We start from the raw sequence: 17,073 nt of genomic DNA on the forward strand, positions 1-17,073 counted from the left end.
AATTGTACAAATTGTGGGGCTGAGGGGCGGGGCCAAAAGTGGGCAATTAGGCTATATTGCTACAAACGACTTCTTCTGTAGAACTATGCACTGGATATCAATCATATTTAATCAAAAGCATTCATGGAAGGCAGGGATTCAAAATTGTACAAATGGTGGGGCTGAGGGGCGGTGCCAAAAGGGGGCAATTTGGCAATATTGATATAAAGGACTTCTGTAAAACTATGACATGGATAAAGATCATATTTGGTCGGAAGCATTCATGGGAGGCAGGGATTCAAAATTGTACAAATGGTGGGGCTGACTCCCCGGGCTAAGGGGAAGGGCCAAAAAAAGTGTATTACTTGGAAATGTTTGAGATCCCCAACATATAACCATATATACAATTGCTGAGTATAAAGAGAAGAATGCACATTTGCTTCCAGGATGGCACAAGGATCTGGCCCCACCCATGGAGACATAGTCCCTGGGCCATAACTTTAAAACTGTTGAGATCCCCATCCCAAAACTATATATACAAATGCTGGGCATAAAGAGACGAATGCATTCATGATATCAGAATAGACCCTGGGGTTTGACCGAACCCCTAGGGACCTCCTGGTTTCTTAGTCACAGCTTGGAAACAGTTGAGAGCCCACCCTATAACCGTATATACAATTGCTGAGTATAAAAAGATGATTGCACATATGCTTCCAGGATGGCCTTGGGGACTGCCCCACCCTTGGAGACTTAACCCCTGGGTCATAACTTCTAAAAAGATCCCAACCCCAAAACTATATATACAATTGTTGGGCATAAAGAGATGAATGCAGTCATGCTATTAGAGGTGACCCCAGGGTCTGCCCCACCCTTGCAGACTTAACCCCTGGGTCATAACTTTGAAACGAGACAAATGCAGTCACGATATTAGAATTGATCCTGGGGTCTGGCCACAACCTTAGGGACCTAGTTTCTGAGTCACAGCTTGGAAACAGTTTAGATCCCCACCCTATAACCATACATAAAATTGCTGGGCATAATAAATCTAATACAGATATACTACAAGGATTGGCCTTGGGGTCTGGCATATTCCCTTGATCTCATTTGGAGAATATTTGCCATGATTGCTTAGGTATCCAGGTGAGCGATACAGGCCCTCTGGGCCTCTTGTTACAAATTTGTGAAAAGAAATGGCCTTGACAGATATGCAAAGTCACATGGATCAAATCCGTTAGAACAGCAGCTTTTTGTGAGGAACCAGGAAGCCTAAAGTCATGATCTATTGCTAGCATGGAGTGTTTTTCGAAAGAGAACAAAAAATCTCCTTGGTTTTTGACAAAGCTATATAACAAATAACAACATATATATATAGCTAAATTGACATTGATTTTATGTTACCAGTTTTTAGGCATTTTACATTTTACATTACACCAATAATTTTTTTCAAAACGATTCGCCATTTCATATATATGTAACAACAGACTTGGCTTTCTGTTAAAGGCAACATATGACATGCTACGTAGCCCCTCAAACCTACACACCTGGGGACTGAGGGACAATGCAGCATGTGGACTCTGCGGACGACCCAAAATTTTGAACATGTGCGAACATCTTGCACAGTCGCACTTACAGATGGCAGGTACACATGGCACCATGACCAGGTCCTCAAGTAAAAAGCAGAGAGCCCCAACAATGCCAGAAGGAAGAAAAGTGCAGTGGCAAAGGGTACAAAGTTTGTCAATTTCGTGAAGGCAGGAACCAAAGGGGAGAACAGCTCGGAGGGAGGAGGGATTCTCACAACAGCAGGAGACTGGGAAATGAGGGCAACCATCCATCAGAGGATGGGTTTCCCAGCAGAGGTGGCTGCTACACCACTCCGCCCAGACATTGTGTTGTGGTCCTGGAACTCAAAGCAGGTCTTGATGGTAGAACTGACGGTTCCATGGGAGGACAGGATAGAGAAGGCACATCAGCGAAAGAGGACAAAGTACCAGCAACTGGAAGAGGACTGCCAACAACGAGGTTGGAAGGCATGGTGCCTGCCAGTTGAGGTGGGAATCTGGGGATTTCCCTGGCCAATCTCTATGGAGGACTTTAATTGAGGTTGCTGGGGATGCTAGGGACAGAGCTGAAGAAGCTGGTGGGTGATGTGAGCAGAGAAAGCATCCAACTGGATATGGAGAAAGAGAGAAGGGTTGTGGTGTGGACACCAACAGTGCTAGTCACACGGCGCCACAACACAGGACATCACAAGACTTGATGGATGATGCAGGAGGCTGTAGCAACAACATGGCAGCAAGCTGCAATACCAACCAGCAGCAGCAAGAGCAGACCAGTCCCTGGCTGGGTCTGATCAACCCAGTCGGCGCACCTCTGGAGGACGTCGTGGATAAGTGCCGAAACATCTTACAAAGGAGGACCATCCACCTGGTGATGGTACTGGTCAGCATTGGAATATTCCAATGTATTCAAGGTACTTAGGCTTTAGTGTAGCCGAATAGAAGTCAATTATATATTACCAAGACGTACATATTTACAACTTTGTGTACATATGCTTTAATGGTCATTTGTCTTGTGAAAGTGACTACATGTCACACTAGTCATTCAAACATCACATATCAACATTTCACTGGTTGTCTTATAGGAACCTTCTACAATGACCTACTTTCAAGGTCATAATGGCTTGGTTTAATTTTGTTTAACATCCTATCAACAGCCAAGGTCATTTGAGGATGTGCCTCCATGTGTGTATCAAGGTCATAAGGGTCAAATCAAAAGTGTTAAACCTTTAAACAACATTAACCAAGAATCATACTATCTAGAACTACAATACATCGCCTAGATCATTAGTATGCACACATAACTCTGGTTGTATCCCCAAGGTCAACCCCAAAGCAATAGATTTAATTCCTGTCATTATTGTGATGCTTGCGTGGCCGACAATTTCTGAAATATCTTCTCATGAGTCATTCTACACAGATGTAGCCTGACCAGTCAGTTAGTCACACTCACTCCTAGTGTCTGTACCCTCACGCACAGCAAGCTTATCCTCAACAGTTCAATTTCACTTGCGAAATGAGGGTGACATAGGTACCATTCAGTTGGCATCATCAGCACAACTCAAATACTTGTACTGTATACTTGAAAAATTATGCCAGGTCATACGTTTTGTCCAGTTCATGTATATAGAAAAAAGGGTCAATATAAAACTCTTTTAATGCTTTAGAGGTCAGGTTAATTGATATTTGGCAGTCTATCATATTATAAAGTGCAGAAACCCGTAAATATATCCAGTGATCAACCCATCAACATAAAGGATTTTATTTTCTTGACTTGTCAATCTCAAGTTGTATATTTGGTAATGCTATAATTACAAGATGAATGTTGCATAAATAACACAGACCACTGATATTATGGATAAACAATATTGTCTTTTATTATCACAGTAATTGGTTGGTAAAAAATATACAATGGGTTCCACTTTGTAACATCAGGTGATATGTTATCATTTCTCTCTTATTGCATGTAATTAAGTCTGTTTGATATCAGAAGTAAAATTTAACTCGCATACTAATGTCAAACGTTTTAACAGGAGATAGATTGTTTGTAGTTTCTCAGTGTTTAAAGCTGATGTCTTCAACAACTAATCATCACAAAGTCAGATATTTTTTATAAGAAATAGTCGCCCAGGATTTAAAGCTGATGTACAGGAATATCACATCCATATTATTAAATCACACAATATATTGTCAGGATTCATAATGCTAACTATACAAAAAAGATCCCGCGGTACAATCCTTACTTGTGCCACAGTCTGTAGAGACAGAGACATCCAATGTATGAAGTCAACCACACATAATTAACAAGTTCTGCTATATACAAAATTTCCACTAAAAAATACACTACAGTATATATGCAATATTGTCAAAATAAAATAATTTAACAAGTTTAAAAAAATTAAATTTCCGAATTAATGTGGGCACTAATTTTCAAGAATACTGCTGTAAATTGTGATTCTATAACACTGGTAAACATTGTTATATTTGGCCTGAGTGGTTAGGTGTATATTGTAATTCTATAACACTGGTAAACATTGTTATATTAGGCCTGAGCAGTTAGGTGTATATACCATGTTAATCTGCTCTACAACAATTATCAGACTTGATGTCCATGTAAATGATGAAGTAACATCAGTACCACCTACTTTATATGAGTAGATATTTGACATGAACACTTCATATAGTTACACCTTCTACGATCTTACCTAAGTAAGCCTCACCTATCACAGTATCACCTTAGATAAACTAGTCATATACCTGTCACTGTAGAAATGTCAGCCTAGCTTCTACCACCAAATTTAAGTAAGCTATACCCCTTCTTTGGCCTGAGATAAACCCACTTTCTATAACCTTAGATATATCATCCGGTTCTTATTATAGGTATGATAGCCAGGATTAACTTTAGATAATTAATTAACCTTGTCTTTTAGAATTGTAGATAAAGTAGTCATATCTTCGCCGACCTTGAATAAGTAAACTATGTCTTCTAGGAATGAATTGCACAACCAATGATGTCTGAGATGAAGCTGGAAGCACCGATCAGAACAGGAGTGTTCAGGACGTGATCCCATTCCTCCTGTAGAACTCTGATTTAACGTGGGCGATCCGGACATGCTTCCTGTCGGGATGGTCTGCACACATGCTCAGTCGATGCCCGTAGTCAGAGGAAGCTAGGGTGGGTACTTCTTTTGTCTTCTCCTGTAAAACCATAAACAAATGAGAACTGTGCACAAATACAAAACATGCCTCCACATGCAGTTATCACAGGCATCTTAACTTGAAACTGTCTCTTAATGGACCCAAACATACATAAAGATATGAAAGCGAGTCCTGGTCCTGATGAAGACTCGCTTTAAGAGTCTAAACCAATCGGCCAATAAAACCCCACTACCTGGTGACGCCTGAGCTGTGTTGTGATTAGAACCCTGCCCATTACATTTACCTATTCGATACCAATCGTCCTGCCTTCTGGTATCCACTCTCGGAGTGAAGCGCCCCACTGATCAACCCATCTACAACCACAAGGCGTTGGCTCTACATTTTGTTGTTAAACAAGAGGCCCAATGGGCCTGCATCGCTCACCTGGTATAAAACTCACACTTGTAACCTTAAAAGTGATCTAAAATAAAGCTACAGGCAAAATATCAGTATTTATGATTAAAATTCGTTCAAAAGACCCTGTTATTTTTTTTTTAAACATTTCACCCCTGTGATTGAAAGTCGAACAAAGTCATTATGTTGAACACATTGTATAGGCTTTCATCTCAGGATGCAACTTGCAAAGTATAAACATCCTGGGACCCATGGTTATTCATAAGAGGTTGTTTAAAGATTTTAAACAAATTTGACCCCTGTGACCTTGAATATAAGTCAAAGTCATTCACTTTAACAAACATAGTAGTCCTTGATCCCAGCATATGCTACTAACTAAATATCAACATCCTGAGCCTTTTGGTTATTCAGAACAAGTTGTTGAAATATTTTAAACATATTTGCTCCTTGTGACCTTGAATATGATTCAAGGTCATACATTTAAACAAACTTGGTAGCCCTTGATCCTAGTATGCTACTGACTAAATATCATCACCCAGGGCATTTTGGTTATTCAGAAGAAGTTGTTTAAAGTTTTTAACATATTTGACCCCTGTGACCTTGAATATGGGTGAAGGTCATTTATTTGAACAAACTTTGTAGCCCTTTATCTCAGCATGCTACTGGCCAAATATCATTACCCTGGGCATTTTGGTTATTGAGAAGAAGTTGTTTAAAGTTTTTAACATATTTGACCCCTGTGACCTTGAATATGGGTGAAGGTCATTCATTTGAACAAACTTTGTAGCCCTTCATCTCAGCATGCTACTGGCCAAATATCATCACCCTGGGCATTTTGGTTATTCAGAAGAAGTTGTTTAAAGTTTTTAACATATTTGACCCCTGTGACCTTGAATATGGGTGAAGGTCATTCATTTGAACAAACTTTGTAGCCCTTCATCTCAGCATGCTACTGGCCAAATATCATCACCCTGGGCATTTTGGTTATTCAGAAGAAGTTGTTTAAAGTTTTTAACATATTTGACCCCTGTGACCTTGAAAATAGATGAAGGTCATTTATTTGAACAAACTTGGTAGCCCTTCATCCCAGTTTGCTTCTGGCCAAATATCATCACCCTAGGCCTTTCGGTTATTAAGAAGAAGTCGTTTAAAGTAAAATATTGACGCCGGACGACGGACAGACGGACAGACGACGGACGGACGACGGACGCCGCACCACGGCATAAGCTCACTTGGCACTTCGTGCCAGGTGAGCTAAAAACAATGAAAAAAATACCTTTTCATCTATGTGTTCGAAACTGATAAAGTATGTAGGTAAGACATTTGCTTGGTAAAATGGCCTCTAATAACTAGGTGATGTTATAGGTAATATATTCTTTGTTAAGATAAGTACACTGAAGTTTTGTAAAGCAATGTGGATTCCCTTTTCCAGTGTAATGACATATCGAGTTTCGTAAAAACAAAGAACACACACACACATTGAACTGTTTCAGAGGTTGCAATGTTTGATGAAATAATTTTCTGATCTTTGACAGCACTGTGTGACAAACATTACAGTTATTTGAACCTTTCACCCTTGCAACTGACCCTGCCTTTAATTCCGATACAGAAAGAAGGATGGGTAGAAATCCATAAGTTAAGTTTTATCCTAAGATAATTTATGACTATAAACAAGCATCACAATTATAACTTGACCTTTGACCTCTTAGTGACCTGAATCTTGAGAGTATTGATACGGGAATTGTATGCATTGTTATGACCCAGACAAGCATAACAATTATTTGACCTTTCACCCCTTATTTTAACCTTAACCTTAACATTAGCATGTTAACACACCATCCTGTAATACAATACTAAGGAAGTAAGATGTAAAGGTATAGTGGCCTACCTCATCGTTGACCTTGAGCCCCTTATTGTGACCTTAACCTTAAACTTTGCATGTTAACACACCATCCTGTAATAATACAATACTAAGGAAGTAAGATGTAAAGGTATAGTGGCCTACCTCATCGTTGACCTTGAGCCCCTTATTGTGACCTTAACCTTAAACTTTGCATGTTAACACACCATTCTGTAATAATACAATACTAAGGAAGTAAGATGTAAGGGTATAGTGGCCTACCTCATCGTTGACCTTGAGCCCCCGAGATTTGGCATGTTCTCTGTCATCTCGATGCAATTTATTGTTGAATCCATCTTGCTTTCTAAACAGTCTCTGATATGTTGAATATGGGTATCTCTCCTGAACATAAAACAAAACATTTATTTACAAAAAGCACCTATTTATAACGTTGAAACATATATCTAGATAGGAATAATAAGGTAAATAATGCACTAAAAATTGAAAACGAAGTTAATAGATTTGATCTCTTAGTCTAGTTGGATTATCTCTATCCCAACCACTGTGTGTTGTATGAAAGTATCAGGTTCAAATAACATAAAACCATTAAGTAGGACCCAGCCTACATTTTGGTTTATATACGAAGCTTTCCTAAATATTCTGTACTTCCATTCACTCTATCTATACATTCACTGCAACAAACTACACAAATTAAAGAACAATGATATTGCCACCTTTGTTGTATATTGTTAGTCATCAAAATGGTTATGTATTAGTTTGATTGAGTGCACACAGAATATTCAATTTTCAAAGCCAAACAAGCACAAATTTCTATATATATACATTTGTATATATCATTCCTATCATTCTCATGACTCAATGAATCTTAATTTCCATCACGACACAAAGAAACTGTCCCCTCCATAATTCTTATGATTCAATTTAGTTAGATCATTTAGCATCTCCACCGTTCTCATGACACAGTGTGACTATTCCCTCCACCATTCTCTTCATTCAATGTAACACACTTTTCAATATTATTGTGACTCAATGTTACTTTCACCCCCAATTCACATGACTTAGTGTAACTACCATCTTCAACATTCTCATGACTAAATGTTGCCTGATACTCTTCCTTCCACCATTTGATTGACTTAATGTAACTTGTCATCCCCTCTAACCATCACATGGCTCTATGTAACTACCATCTCCACCATTCTCATGAATTAATGTTACCCGATACTCTTAGTTCCACCGTTATACTTAATGTAACTTGTCATCCCCTCCAACCATCACATGGCTCTATGTAACTACCATCTCCACCATTCTCATGAATTAATGTTAACCGATACTCTTAGTTCCACCGTTATATTTAATGTAACTTGTCATCCCCTCCAACCATCACATGGCTCTATGTAACTACCATTTCAACCATTTTCATGAATCAATGTTACCCGATACTCTTAGTTCCTCCGTTATACTTAATGTAACTTGTCATCCCCTCCAACCATCACGTGGCTCTATGTAACTACCATCTCCACCATTCGCATGAATTAATGTTACCCGATACTCTTAGTTCCACCGTTATATTTAATGTAACTTGTCATCCCCTTCAACCATCACATGGCTCTATGTAACTACCATTTCAACCATTTTCATGAATCAATGTTACCCGATACTCTTAGTTCCACCGTTATACTTAATGTAACTTGTCATCCCCTCCAACCATCACATGGCTCTATGTAACTACCATCTCCACCATTCTCATGAATCAATGTTACCCGATACTCTTAGTTCCACCGTTATACTTAATGTAACTTGTCATCCCCTCCAACCATCACATGGCTCTATGTAACTACCATCTCCACCATTCTCATGAATTAATGTTACCCGATACTCTTAGTTTCACCGTTATACTTAATGTAACTAAAAATCCCCTCCAACCATCACATGGCTCTATGTAACTATCACATCCATCATTATTTTGACTCAATAACACTATTCCCTCCACCATTTTCATGACTCATTTAACTAGCTCTTTCTAACATGATTAGTAACAAAGCTACTAATACATGCATGTACTTGCATAAGTTTTTTTCATTATGAAGTTACATATATTAAATGCTTGCATCAGAAACGTCTAGGATTTTTTTTGTCTCGCCTAGTATAACGTCTCGCCTATAGCTAGTATAACTGAATGTGATTGGATACCTAATAGTTATCTCGCCTAGTATAACTGAATGTGATTGGATACCTGCTAGTTGTCTCGCCTAGTATAACTGAATGTGATTGGATACCTAATAGTTATCTCACCTAGTATAACTGAATGTGATTGGATACCTGCTAGTTGTCTCGCCTAGTATAACTGAATGTGTAACATTTTTTTAATGTAAAGCTTGGATACCTGCTAGTATACAAGTACATGTATTTACTAGCAAGCAATACACAAAGTAATATGCAACAGCTGTCTTTCTGAAAAGTAGTATGTCATAAATCAACATACATTAAAAAGAACACAAAACCATTGGCTAGATACTGTCGTTAAGAACACAAGACAACAGTCACCCACTGTCAAAGGGAGCATGAGATAGTCATCAACTGTCATTAAGAGCATGAGACAAAAGTCACTCAAAGTCTGTAGGTGAATGAGACATCAGTCACACACTGTCAGTAGGAGCATGAGACAACAGTCACACACTGTCAGTAGGAGCATGAGTCACCAGTCACACACTGTCAGTAGGATAATGAGACACCTGTCACACACTGTCAGTAGGAGCAATAGACACCAGTCACACACTGTCAGTAGGAGCATTAGACACCAGTCACACACTGCCAGTAGGATCATGAGACACCAGTCACACACTGTCAGCATGAGACATCAGTCACACACTGTCAGTAGGAGCATGAGACACCAGTCACACACTGTCAGTAGGAGCATGAGACAACAGTAACACACTGTCAGTAGGAGCATTAGACACCAGTCACACACTGTCAGTAGGAGCATGAGACACCAGTCACACACTATCAGTAGGATCATGAGACTCCAGTCACACACTGTCATTTGGAGCATGAGACACCAGTCACACACTGTCGTCAGGAGCATTAGACACCAGTCACACACTGTAAGTAGGAGCATGAGTCACCAGTCACACACTGTCAGAAGGAGCATGAGACACCAGTCACACGCTGTCAGTAGGAGCATGAGACAACAGTAACACCCTGTCAGTAGGAGCATTAGACACCAGTCACACGCTGTCAGTAGGAGCATGAGTCACCAGTCACACACTTTGAGTAGGAGCATGAGACACCAGTCACACACTGCCAGTAGGATCATGAGACACCAGTCACACACGGTCAGTAGGAGCATGAGACACCAGTCACACACTGTCAGTAGGATCATGAGACTCCAGTCACACACTGTCATTTGGAGCATGAGATACCAGTCACACACTGTCAGTAGGAGCATGAGACACCAGTCACACACTGTCAGTAGGAACATGAGACACCAGTCACACACTGTCAGTGGGATCAAGAGACACCAGTCACACACTGTCAGTAGGAGTATGAAACATCAGTCACACACTGTCAGTAGGAGCATGAGACACCAGTCACACACTGTCAGTAGGAGCATGAGACACAAGCAAGAAACTGTCAGTGGGACAAGAGACACCAGTCACACACTGTCAGAAGGAGAATGAGACACCAGATCCTAACTGTCAGTAGGATCATGAGACACCAGTCACACACTGTCAGTAGGATCATGAGACACAAGCAAGAAACTGTCAGTGGGACAAGAGACACCAGTCAGATACTGTCTGTGGGAGCATGAGACAACTGTCACACACTGTCAGTAGGAGCAAGAGACACCAGTCACACACTGTCAGAAGGAGAATGAGACACCTGTCACACACTGTCAGTAGGAGCATGAGACACCAGTCACACACTGTCAGTAGGAGCATGAGACACCAGTCACACACTGTCAGTAGGAGCATGAGTCACCAGTCACACACTGTCAGAAGGAGCATGAGACACCAGTCACACACTGTCAGTGGGAGCATGAGACACCAGTCCCACACTGTCAGTAGGATCATGAGACACCAGTCACACACTGTCAGTAGGAGCATTAGACACGAGTCACACACTGTCAGTGGGAGCATTAGACACGAGTCACACACTGTCAGTAGGAGCATTAGACACCAGTCACACACTGTCAGTAGGAGCATGAGACACCAGACCCACACTGTCAGTAGGATCATGAGACACCAGTCACACACTGTCAGAAGGAGAATGAGACACCTGTCACACACTGTCAGTAGGAGCATTAGACACCAGTCACACACTGTCTGTAGGAGCATGAGACACCAGTCACACACTGTCAGTAGGAGCATGAGATACCAGACCCACACTGTCAGAAGGAGAAGGAGACACCAGACCCACACTGTCAGAAGGAGCATGAGAAACAAGTCAGACACTTGTCAGTAAAAGTATGAGACATCAGCCAGATACTGCCAGTGGGAGTGCAAGGAAATCATATTTCCTTTTGTATAATATTTCAGTTGATATCACATTTTCTTTTATATGACACCCCCTTAATATCACATTTTCTTTTTTAATACACAAACTTTTCACTTAATATCACATTTTATTTTATATTACATTTCACTTAATATCAAATTTCATTTCATTTAACATTTCACTTAATACCACATTACCCCTTTCTATTTTTCTCTGGAAGAAGACATTAAGGTTAATATACACATAATTGATATACAGTGGTAATGACAACATGTATATGTAATGCTAGGAAATTGAATTTGTGTACACCTGCAAAATGTCACCAAACAATTAATGAATGATAACATGTCCAAATTAGCATTGATTCAACATAACAAATATTTTGAAATCCAAAAAACAAAATTAGTAACACAAAAATGATAACCTGGAGCATGCACCCTGACCAAACAATTAGTGAACTGCTTTATTGATACATGATGATTATCTTTACTTATCCCATCATTTCTTACATGCAACTCTGGGATGTTACATAGAAAATAACAACAATAGGGAATAACAAACAATTAAAAAAATGTCATTACATTGATGTATAACTGTTATGCAAAGCAAATTATTTTGGTTTTCAAAGCAATTTAAGCACATGCAAATTAAGCAACAAAAGGGCTATGTATGGTTTGGGCCTTTTTGGGGCTATTTCCCAAGTACTATTATGCTAACATTTATTTGTGTTTTCAATTTTGGCTGCCATGGTAACCAGGTCATATTTGCATAAATTATTGATATTTGATTATTCAGTCAATTTTGACAGGTTTTCACCTAGTTTTTCTCTTAGTTACTATAGAGCACACTCTTGAACAAACTTTATATTTCTCCTAAAGATGTATTACAGGTGCCTACACAATATCCATTGATATTAAGTTTGTTCAAGCATGCGCTCTATAGTTTCTAGGAGAAAAACTATGCAAAATATCACAATATTCACTGAATATTCATTTTTTTCTGATTTATGCAAATTTGAACTTGTTACCATGGCAACAATAATTAGAAATATAAATATATATTTTCATAATAGTATTTTGGAAGTATTTGAAATTAAAGAAACAGTCATTTCAAAGTTCATTTAAAGGTTTTGAATTATGATGCATTTGGGGCCATAACAGGCCCAAACCTTACATAGTCCTTTCATTCCAGAAACAAATAAAAAGCTTTGGTAACAATATAAACTGACACACACTATACTGTTTTGTGTATAGGGCTATGTTACCTCTGCCACAGCAAAGGCTACCTGGAAAATAATGCATCAAATTGGATTGTTTTATAGATACTGATATAACCATTCCAAGTTGTTATACAATAAATATGTGTTTATCAAAGGACATTTTCTTAATAATATCATGCTTCAAACATGTGTAGTATACTTCCTGGAGTATTGAGGGTGACTTCCTATTAATATATGGAAATGATTATAAAAAGCGAACCAATGTCCTGATTGTCGTGGGTCTAAGTGGGTTGTTGTGGGAATCTGTGATGGAAACCTGGTATGTAACACTATTCACTAGCGCTCCATCAAGGAAGGTAAATACAAATAATAGAAAGATGAAGCAGCAACATCTAGATTTAATTGAAGTTTAACTATAGTTAACATGTGTCAGCTGGCTAGGCCAGTCGTCATCAGGGATACGTAGCAGCTCCATCTTTCCTATCATTTCTGAATAGTGATTTCTATTTCAGAGTCACAATAAAATACAGATAACATGTACTTTTTGTGTCTTACTATTTTGGAAGGTACATCTCCTACATTTTGCTGTTTATTCAAATTCTATAAAGCTTCAAACCTAAAATTCTGTTATTTGTCAGTTATGGACCATTGTAACTAGATCACCTGAGCCACATGCTCAACATCTTCGCTAGCCAAGTGTTCGCTTCGTATACACTCCACTTACCCTTGGCTGATATAGGCTATATCCGCCAAGGGTAAGTGGAGTGTATACGAAGCGAACACTTGGCTAGGGAAGATGCATGCTCAAATGACCTATCACATGTATATATGACCAGTGTGTTTCCGTTTCACATTTTCCACTTCATCTGAAAACCATAAGACATTGGGTCATCTTTTTTGTTTGATTTTACAATGCAGTACATGTAGTTCCCACATGAAAAATTGGAAAGGTTCGTAAGCATTGTAAAGATATGAAATTTCTAATAAAAAAAAAGTTTAACAAACAACGGAAATAAGCTATCTCCACTCCATCAACATTTTGAAAAAAAAGGATCGGATCATTGGAATCACAGCAATATGTTGTTTGCTGACAAGAATGAAACACTTCTTAACATTGGCATGAAAAAGTTTCCTTTCATTTAACTTTTGTGAATCATATAACAGCAAGTATCTGTGGACTCACTCAGATGATCTTGCACTTTCCCAAAGGGCTGAACAACTGAATACAATAAGAAGAAAATCACATTGAAATTCAAGTTAACACAATTAAAACGATTAAAATTATTTCATCTGTCAAGCATTACTTTTATGGAACAAGTCAATTTTTCTACTTGAAGTTTTTTCTTTCTTTTAAACAATATACTGTAACGTTATACTAGCAAGTTAAAAAGATCACATACATCTTTAGGGGTGTTGAAACAAGTTCTTTCAGGAGGGTCCTCTCTTTTAGTAGGTATAAATGAATACGCGGACATTTCACATGATCTTCCCTTGAGAGTGAAATGATTGGTGTCCGTTTGGACTTCGAGTTGACGTTCTGTTGATTCTGCCATCGTTTTTCCCTTCAGCAAGAGTAAATTCAATATGGCCGATGTCAACTTCCGTTGTCAGGTGCCCGCAATAATTTATTTTAATCTGTTCAAAATGTTTATTTAGTGCAACAAGTCCTCATATATTTAGCAGATTTAGTATATTCAATAGTTGTTCAAAGTATATTATTCCGATTAATAATAATAAAATTGACAATTAAACCATTTTCCCATGATGCTTCTCGTCATACCAATATGGACGACGTCGAACTAGTTTCTCTTCCTACATCGAGCAGATAGTTGGGAAACCCAGTTTATTACAATATCGTGTGACATTCAGGTGATCATCTCCTTTTTATCGGTTAAATATGATAATTGAGAAATGTTAGGGCTCTTATAATTGTACTTAAATGATTTTCCGTGTATTATTTCTTCACAATTGTCACATCAAGATTTTTTCTGGCCTTCCTGTTTACATTAACACTCTGCATTTGTATATCTATTCTGTATTTTTATGTTGTGATGTGTTGTTATAAATATTTACATGCCATTATCTATTACGAGTTATTTGATGATTAGTGTCCTGCTTTTTATCATTTTCAGATCATAAACAATAGAATTGCCATGGGCATCCAAGGAAATTGCTTTTGTGAACCTCAAACTTGAAAAACAAAACACAAAAGATATTATTAGACTCACGATAAATAAGACATGGTATGATTGTAACATTTTGGATAGTGCATAGCATTGTCACAAGTGCAATACAACATAACGGACTGCTGAAACAAGTACTGCAGTCATTGGTGTGGAAGATGGGAGCATGTATTTGTAAAGATAAGACCAACACTATAGACAACCGAAGGGGGAGCAATGTCGTGTCAAGTCTCATGTCTTCGGAGACAAGTACTAGGGGACAGCAGTCAGTGCAGACAGATGCAAGAATTGGCACCCACGTGTCAACATCCTCAGGAGGTTGGAGAGAAGTGAAAACGGTGGATGCACTTGTGCTGGAAACTCTCTCAGTGATCCGTTCTCTGGTGGATAAGTATGTAAACAAGGGGTTATACATGTACATGTAGTATCAGGAGTGGGGACCCAAATCAAATCAGTACCAAAGATGAATCATATATCTCAAAAATACTTTTAATTTTGTAACATAGGAATGCATAACTGCTCTTTCTTTGTTATTGTTTTATTGGCAACAGATGATTAATTTAAAAGCTTGAATAGCAAAGGAATATGTCTTTCAAACTTAAAAATTAGTTGTTTGCTTATATTGCTAAAAAAATCACCCAGGAGCAGAAGACTGCTTTCTGGTTTGGACAATAGTAAGCTCGGACAATAGAAATACATATTCCTGTATTTAAGCAAATTACAAAAAATCACTATAAAGTATTGAAATACCAGCAATGGTTTGTTAATTGGAAGCATATTCAAGTTTTGATCCATTTTGGGTTCTGGCATCTGCAAAAAATAGAAACGATAATTGGTGACGTCAGGGCATTCTGTATCTGCATATCAACTAAGCCCAGGAGCTTATTTAATTGATAAGAACACCTATCAATCTTTTCCTTTGATAAAACCTTACATAGATGTAACTTATCTGCTGAAATTCTGATGAATTACCAAAATTATTGTTTGGGTACTCTCACCTTCAACATTAACTGATGATTTTAGTACTGCTAGTGTAACGTGATACAGGCCAACACAAAAAAATATGTTGATGTTTAGTCTGTGACCAGTATTGATGGTGACAGTTAGAGTGAGTGATGATGAAGAGAGAAATGAATGTTAATAAGGTAATGTATGTTGACGTTTAGTCTGTGACCAGTATTGATGGTGACAGTAAGAGTGAGTGATGATGAAGAGAGAATTTAGGGTTAATAAGGTAATGTATGTTGACGTTTAGTCTGTAACCAGTGTTGATGGTGACAGGGTGAGTGATGATGAAGAGAGAATTTAGTGTTAATAAGGTAATTTATGTTGACGTTTAGTCTGTGACCAGTATTGATGGTGACAGTAAGAGTGAGTGATGATGAAGAGAGAATTTAGTGTTAATAAGGTAATGTATGTTGACGTTTAGTCTGTGACCAGTATTGATGGTGACAGTTAGAGGGAGTGATGATGAAGAGAGAATTGAGTGTTAATAAGGTAATTTATGTTGACGTTTAGTCTGTGACCAGTATTGATGGTGACAGTAAGAGTGAGTGTTGATGAAGAGAGAATTTAGTGTTAATAAGGTAATTTATGTTGACGTTTAGTCTGTGACCAGTAGTAACTTTGACATGCGTTGATGTTGACAGTGAGAGGGAGCCACCTCAGGCTATGCTGTACCTACAGGAAGTGTCTGAGTCACAGAGTGGATGGTTACAGATGGTCAATTCTCTCATCCACTCAATACCTATAGAGGATCCCTTGGGCCCAGCTGTAGTTACTCTGCTCTTGGACGAATGTCCTCTCCCAACTAAGGTAATAAAGAATATTCTCCTCCTAAGGTAACACAGAGTCAGTAATTATTTTGCCTATTTTTGCCGCAGAATACAGGCTGCTTCCACTAGCAAAAAAGTGTTTTCTTTTCCCAAAAGGACAAACATGAGGAGTCTCTTCTCAATTTTAACTCCCTATTAATGTTAAATAGAATTTCCTCTTCCATATAGGATAGCATCATGACCTCTTTTGTATAAGGTAAAACAATGTCCTCTTTGAACTAAGGTTAACAGATTGTCCTCTTCCTACGGAAGTGAACAGAATGTCATCTACCAATTAAGGTAAAACAGAGTATTCTGACATATGTTAAGAACCCTGATATGTGCCCAAAACCCTAGCTGTGATACCGTAGCTTTCTGACGTCATGATTTTCTTTTTATATATTGCGTCGTC

At 38.5% G+C, this 17,073-nt stretch overlaps 2 protein-coding genes across 6 annotated transcripts in view; one reads left to right on the forward strand and one right to left on the reverse strand.

The window, feature by feature from the left end:
- Positions 1-3,390: 3,390 nt before the first annotated feature.
- LOC110462546 (uncharacterized protein C5orf49 homolog) lies at positions 3,391-14,271 on the reverse strand. Of its 2 annotated transcripts, XM_021516537.1 has the most exons (4): positions 14,065-14,271; positions 12,710-12,730; positions 7,213-7,332; positions 3,391-4,736 (listed from the first exon to the last, which is right to left on the reverse strand). In XM_021516537.1, exons 1-4 carry the CDS (start codon positions 14,215-14,217, stop codon positions 4,593-4,595), a joined length of 438 nt encoding a protein of 145 aa, XP_021372212.1. In that variant the 5' UTR covers positions 14,218-14,271; the 3' UTR covers positions 3,391-4,592. The 2 variants fall into 2 exon arrangements, with proteins under 2 accessions (XP_021372212.1, XP_021372217.1); XM_021516542.1 differs by lacking the exon at positions 12,710-12,730.
- Positions 14,272-14,443: 172 nt separating this feature from the next.
- LOC110462561 (RING finger and SPRY domain-containing protein 1-like) overlaps positions 14,444-17,073 on the forward strand; it is a 53,821-nt gene continuing 51,191 nt past the window's right edge. For all 4 annotated transcript variants that reach the window (XM_021516569.1, XM_021516555.1, XM_021516579.1 and 1 more), the window contains exons 1-3: positions 14,444-14,533; positions 14,797-15,238; positions 16,497-16,662. In XM_021516569.1, coding sequence (XP_021372244.1) covers positions 14,910-15,238; positions 16,497-16,662 — 495 coding nt within the window. In that variant the 5' untranslated portion in view covers positions 14,444-14,533; positions 14,797-14,909. The remainder of the gene's footprint in view (positions 14,534-14,796; positions 15,239-16,496; positions 16,663-17,073) is intronic.

This window comes from Mizuhopecten yessoensis, unplaced genomic scaffold, assembly GCF_002113885.1.
Source record: "Mizuhopecten yessoensis strain PY_sf001 unplaced genomic scaffold, ASM211388v2 scaffold1461, whole genome shotgun sequence".
Classification (NCBI taxonomy): domain Eukaryota; kingdom Metazoa; phylum Mollusca; class Bivalvia; order Pectinida; family Pectinidae; genus Mizuhopecten; species Mizuhopecten yessoensis.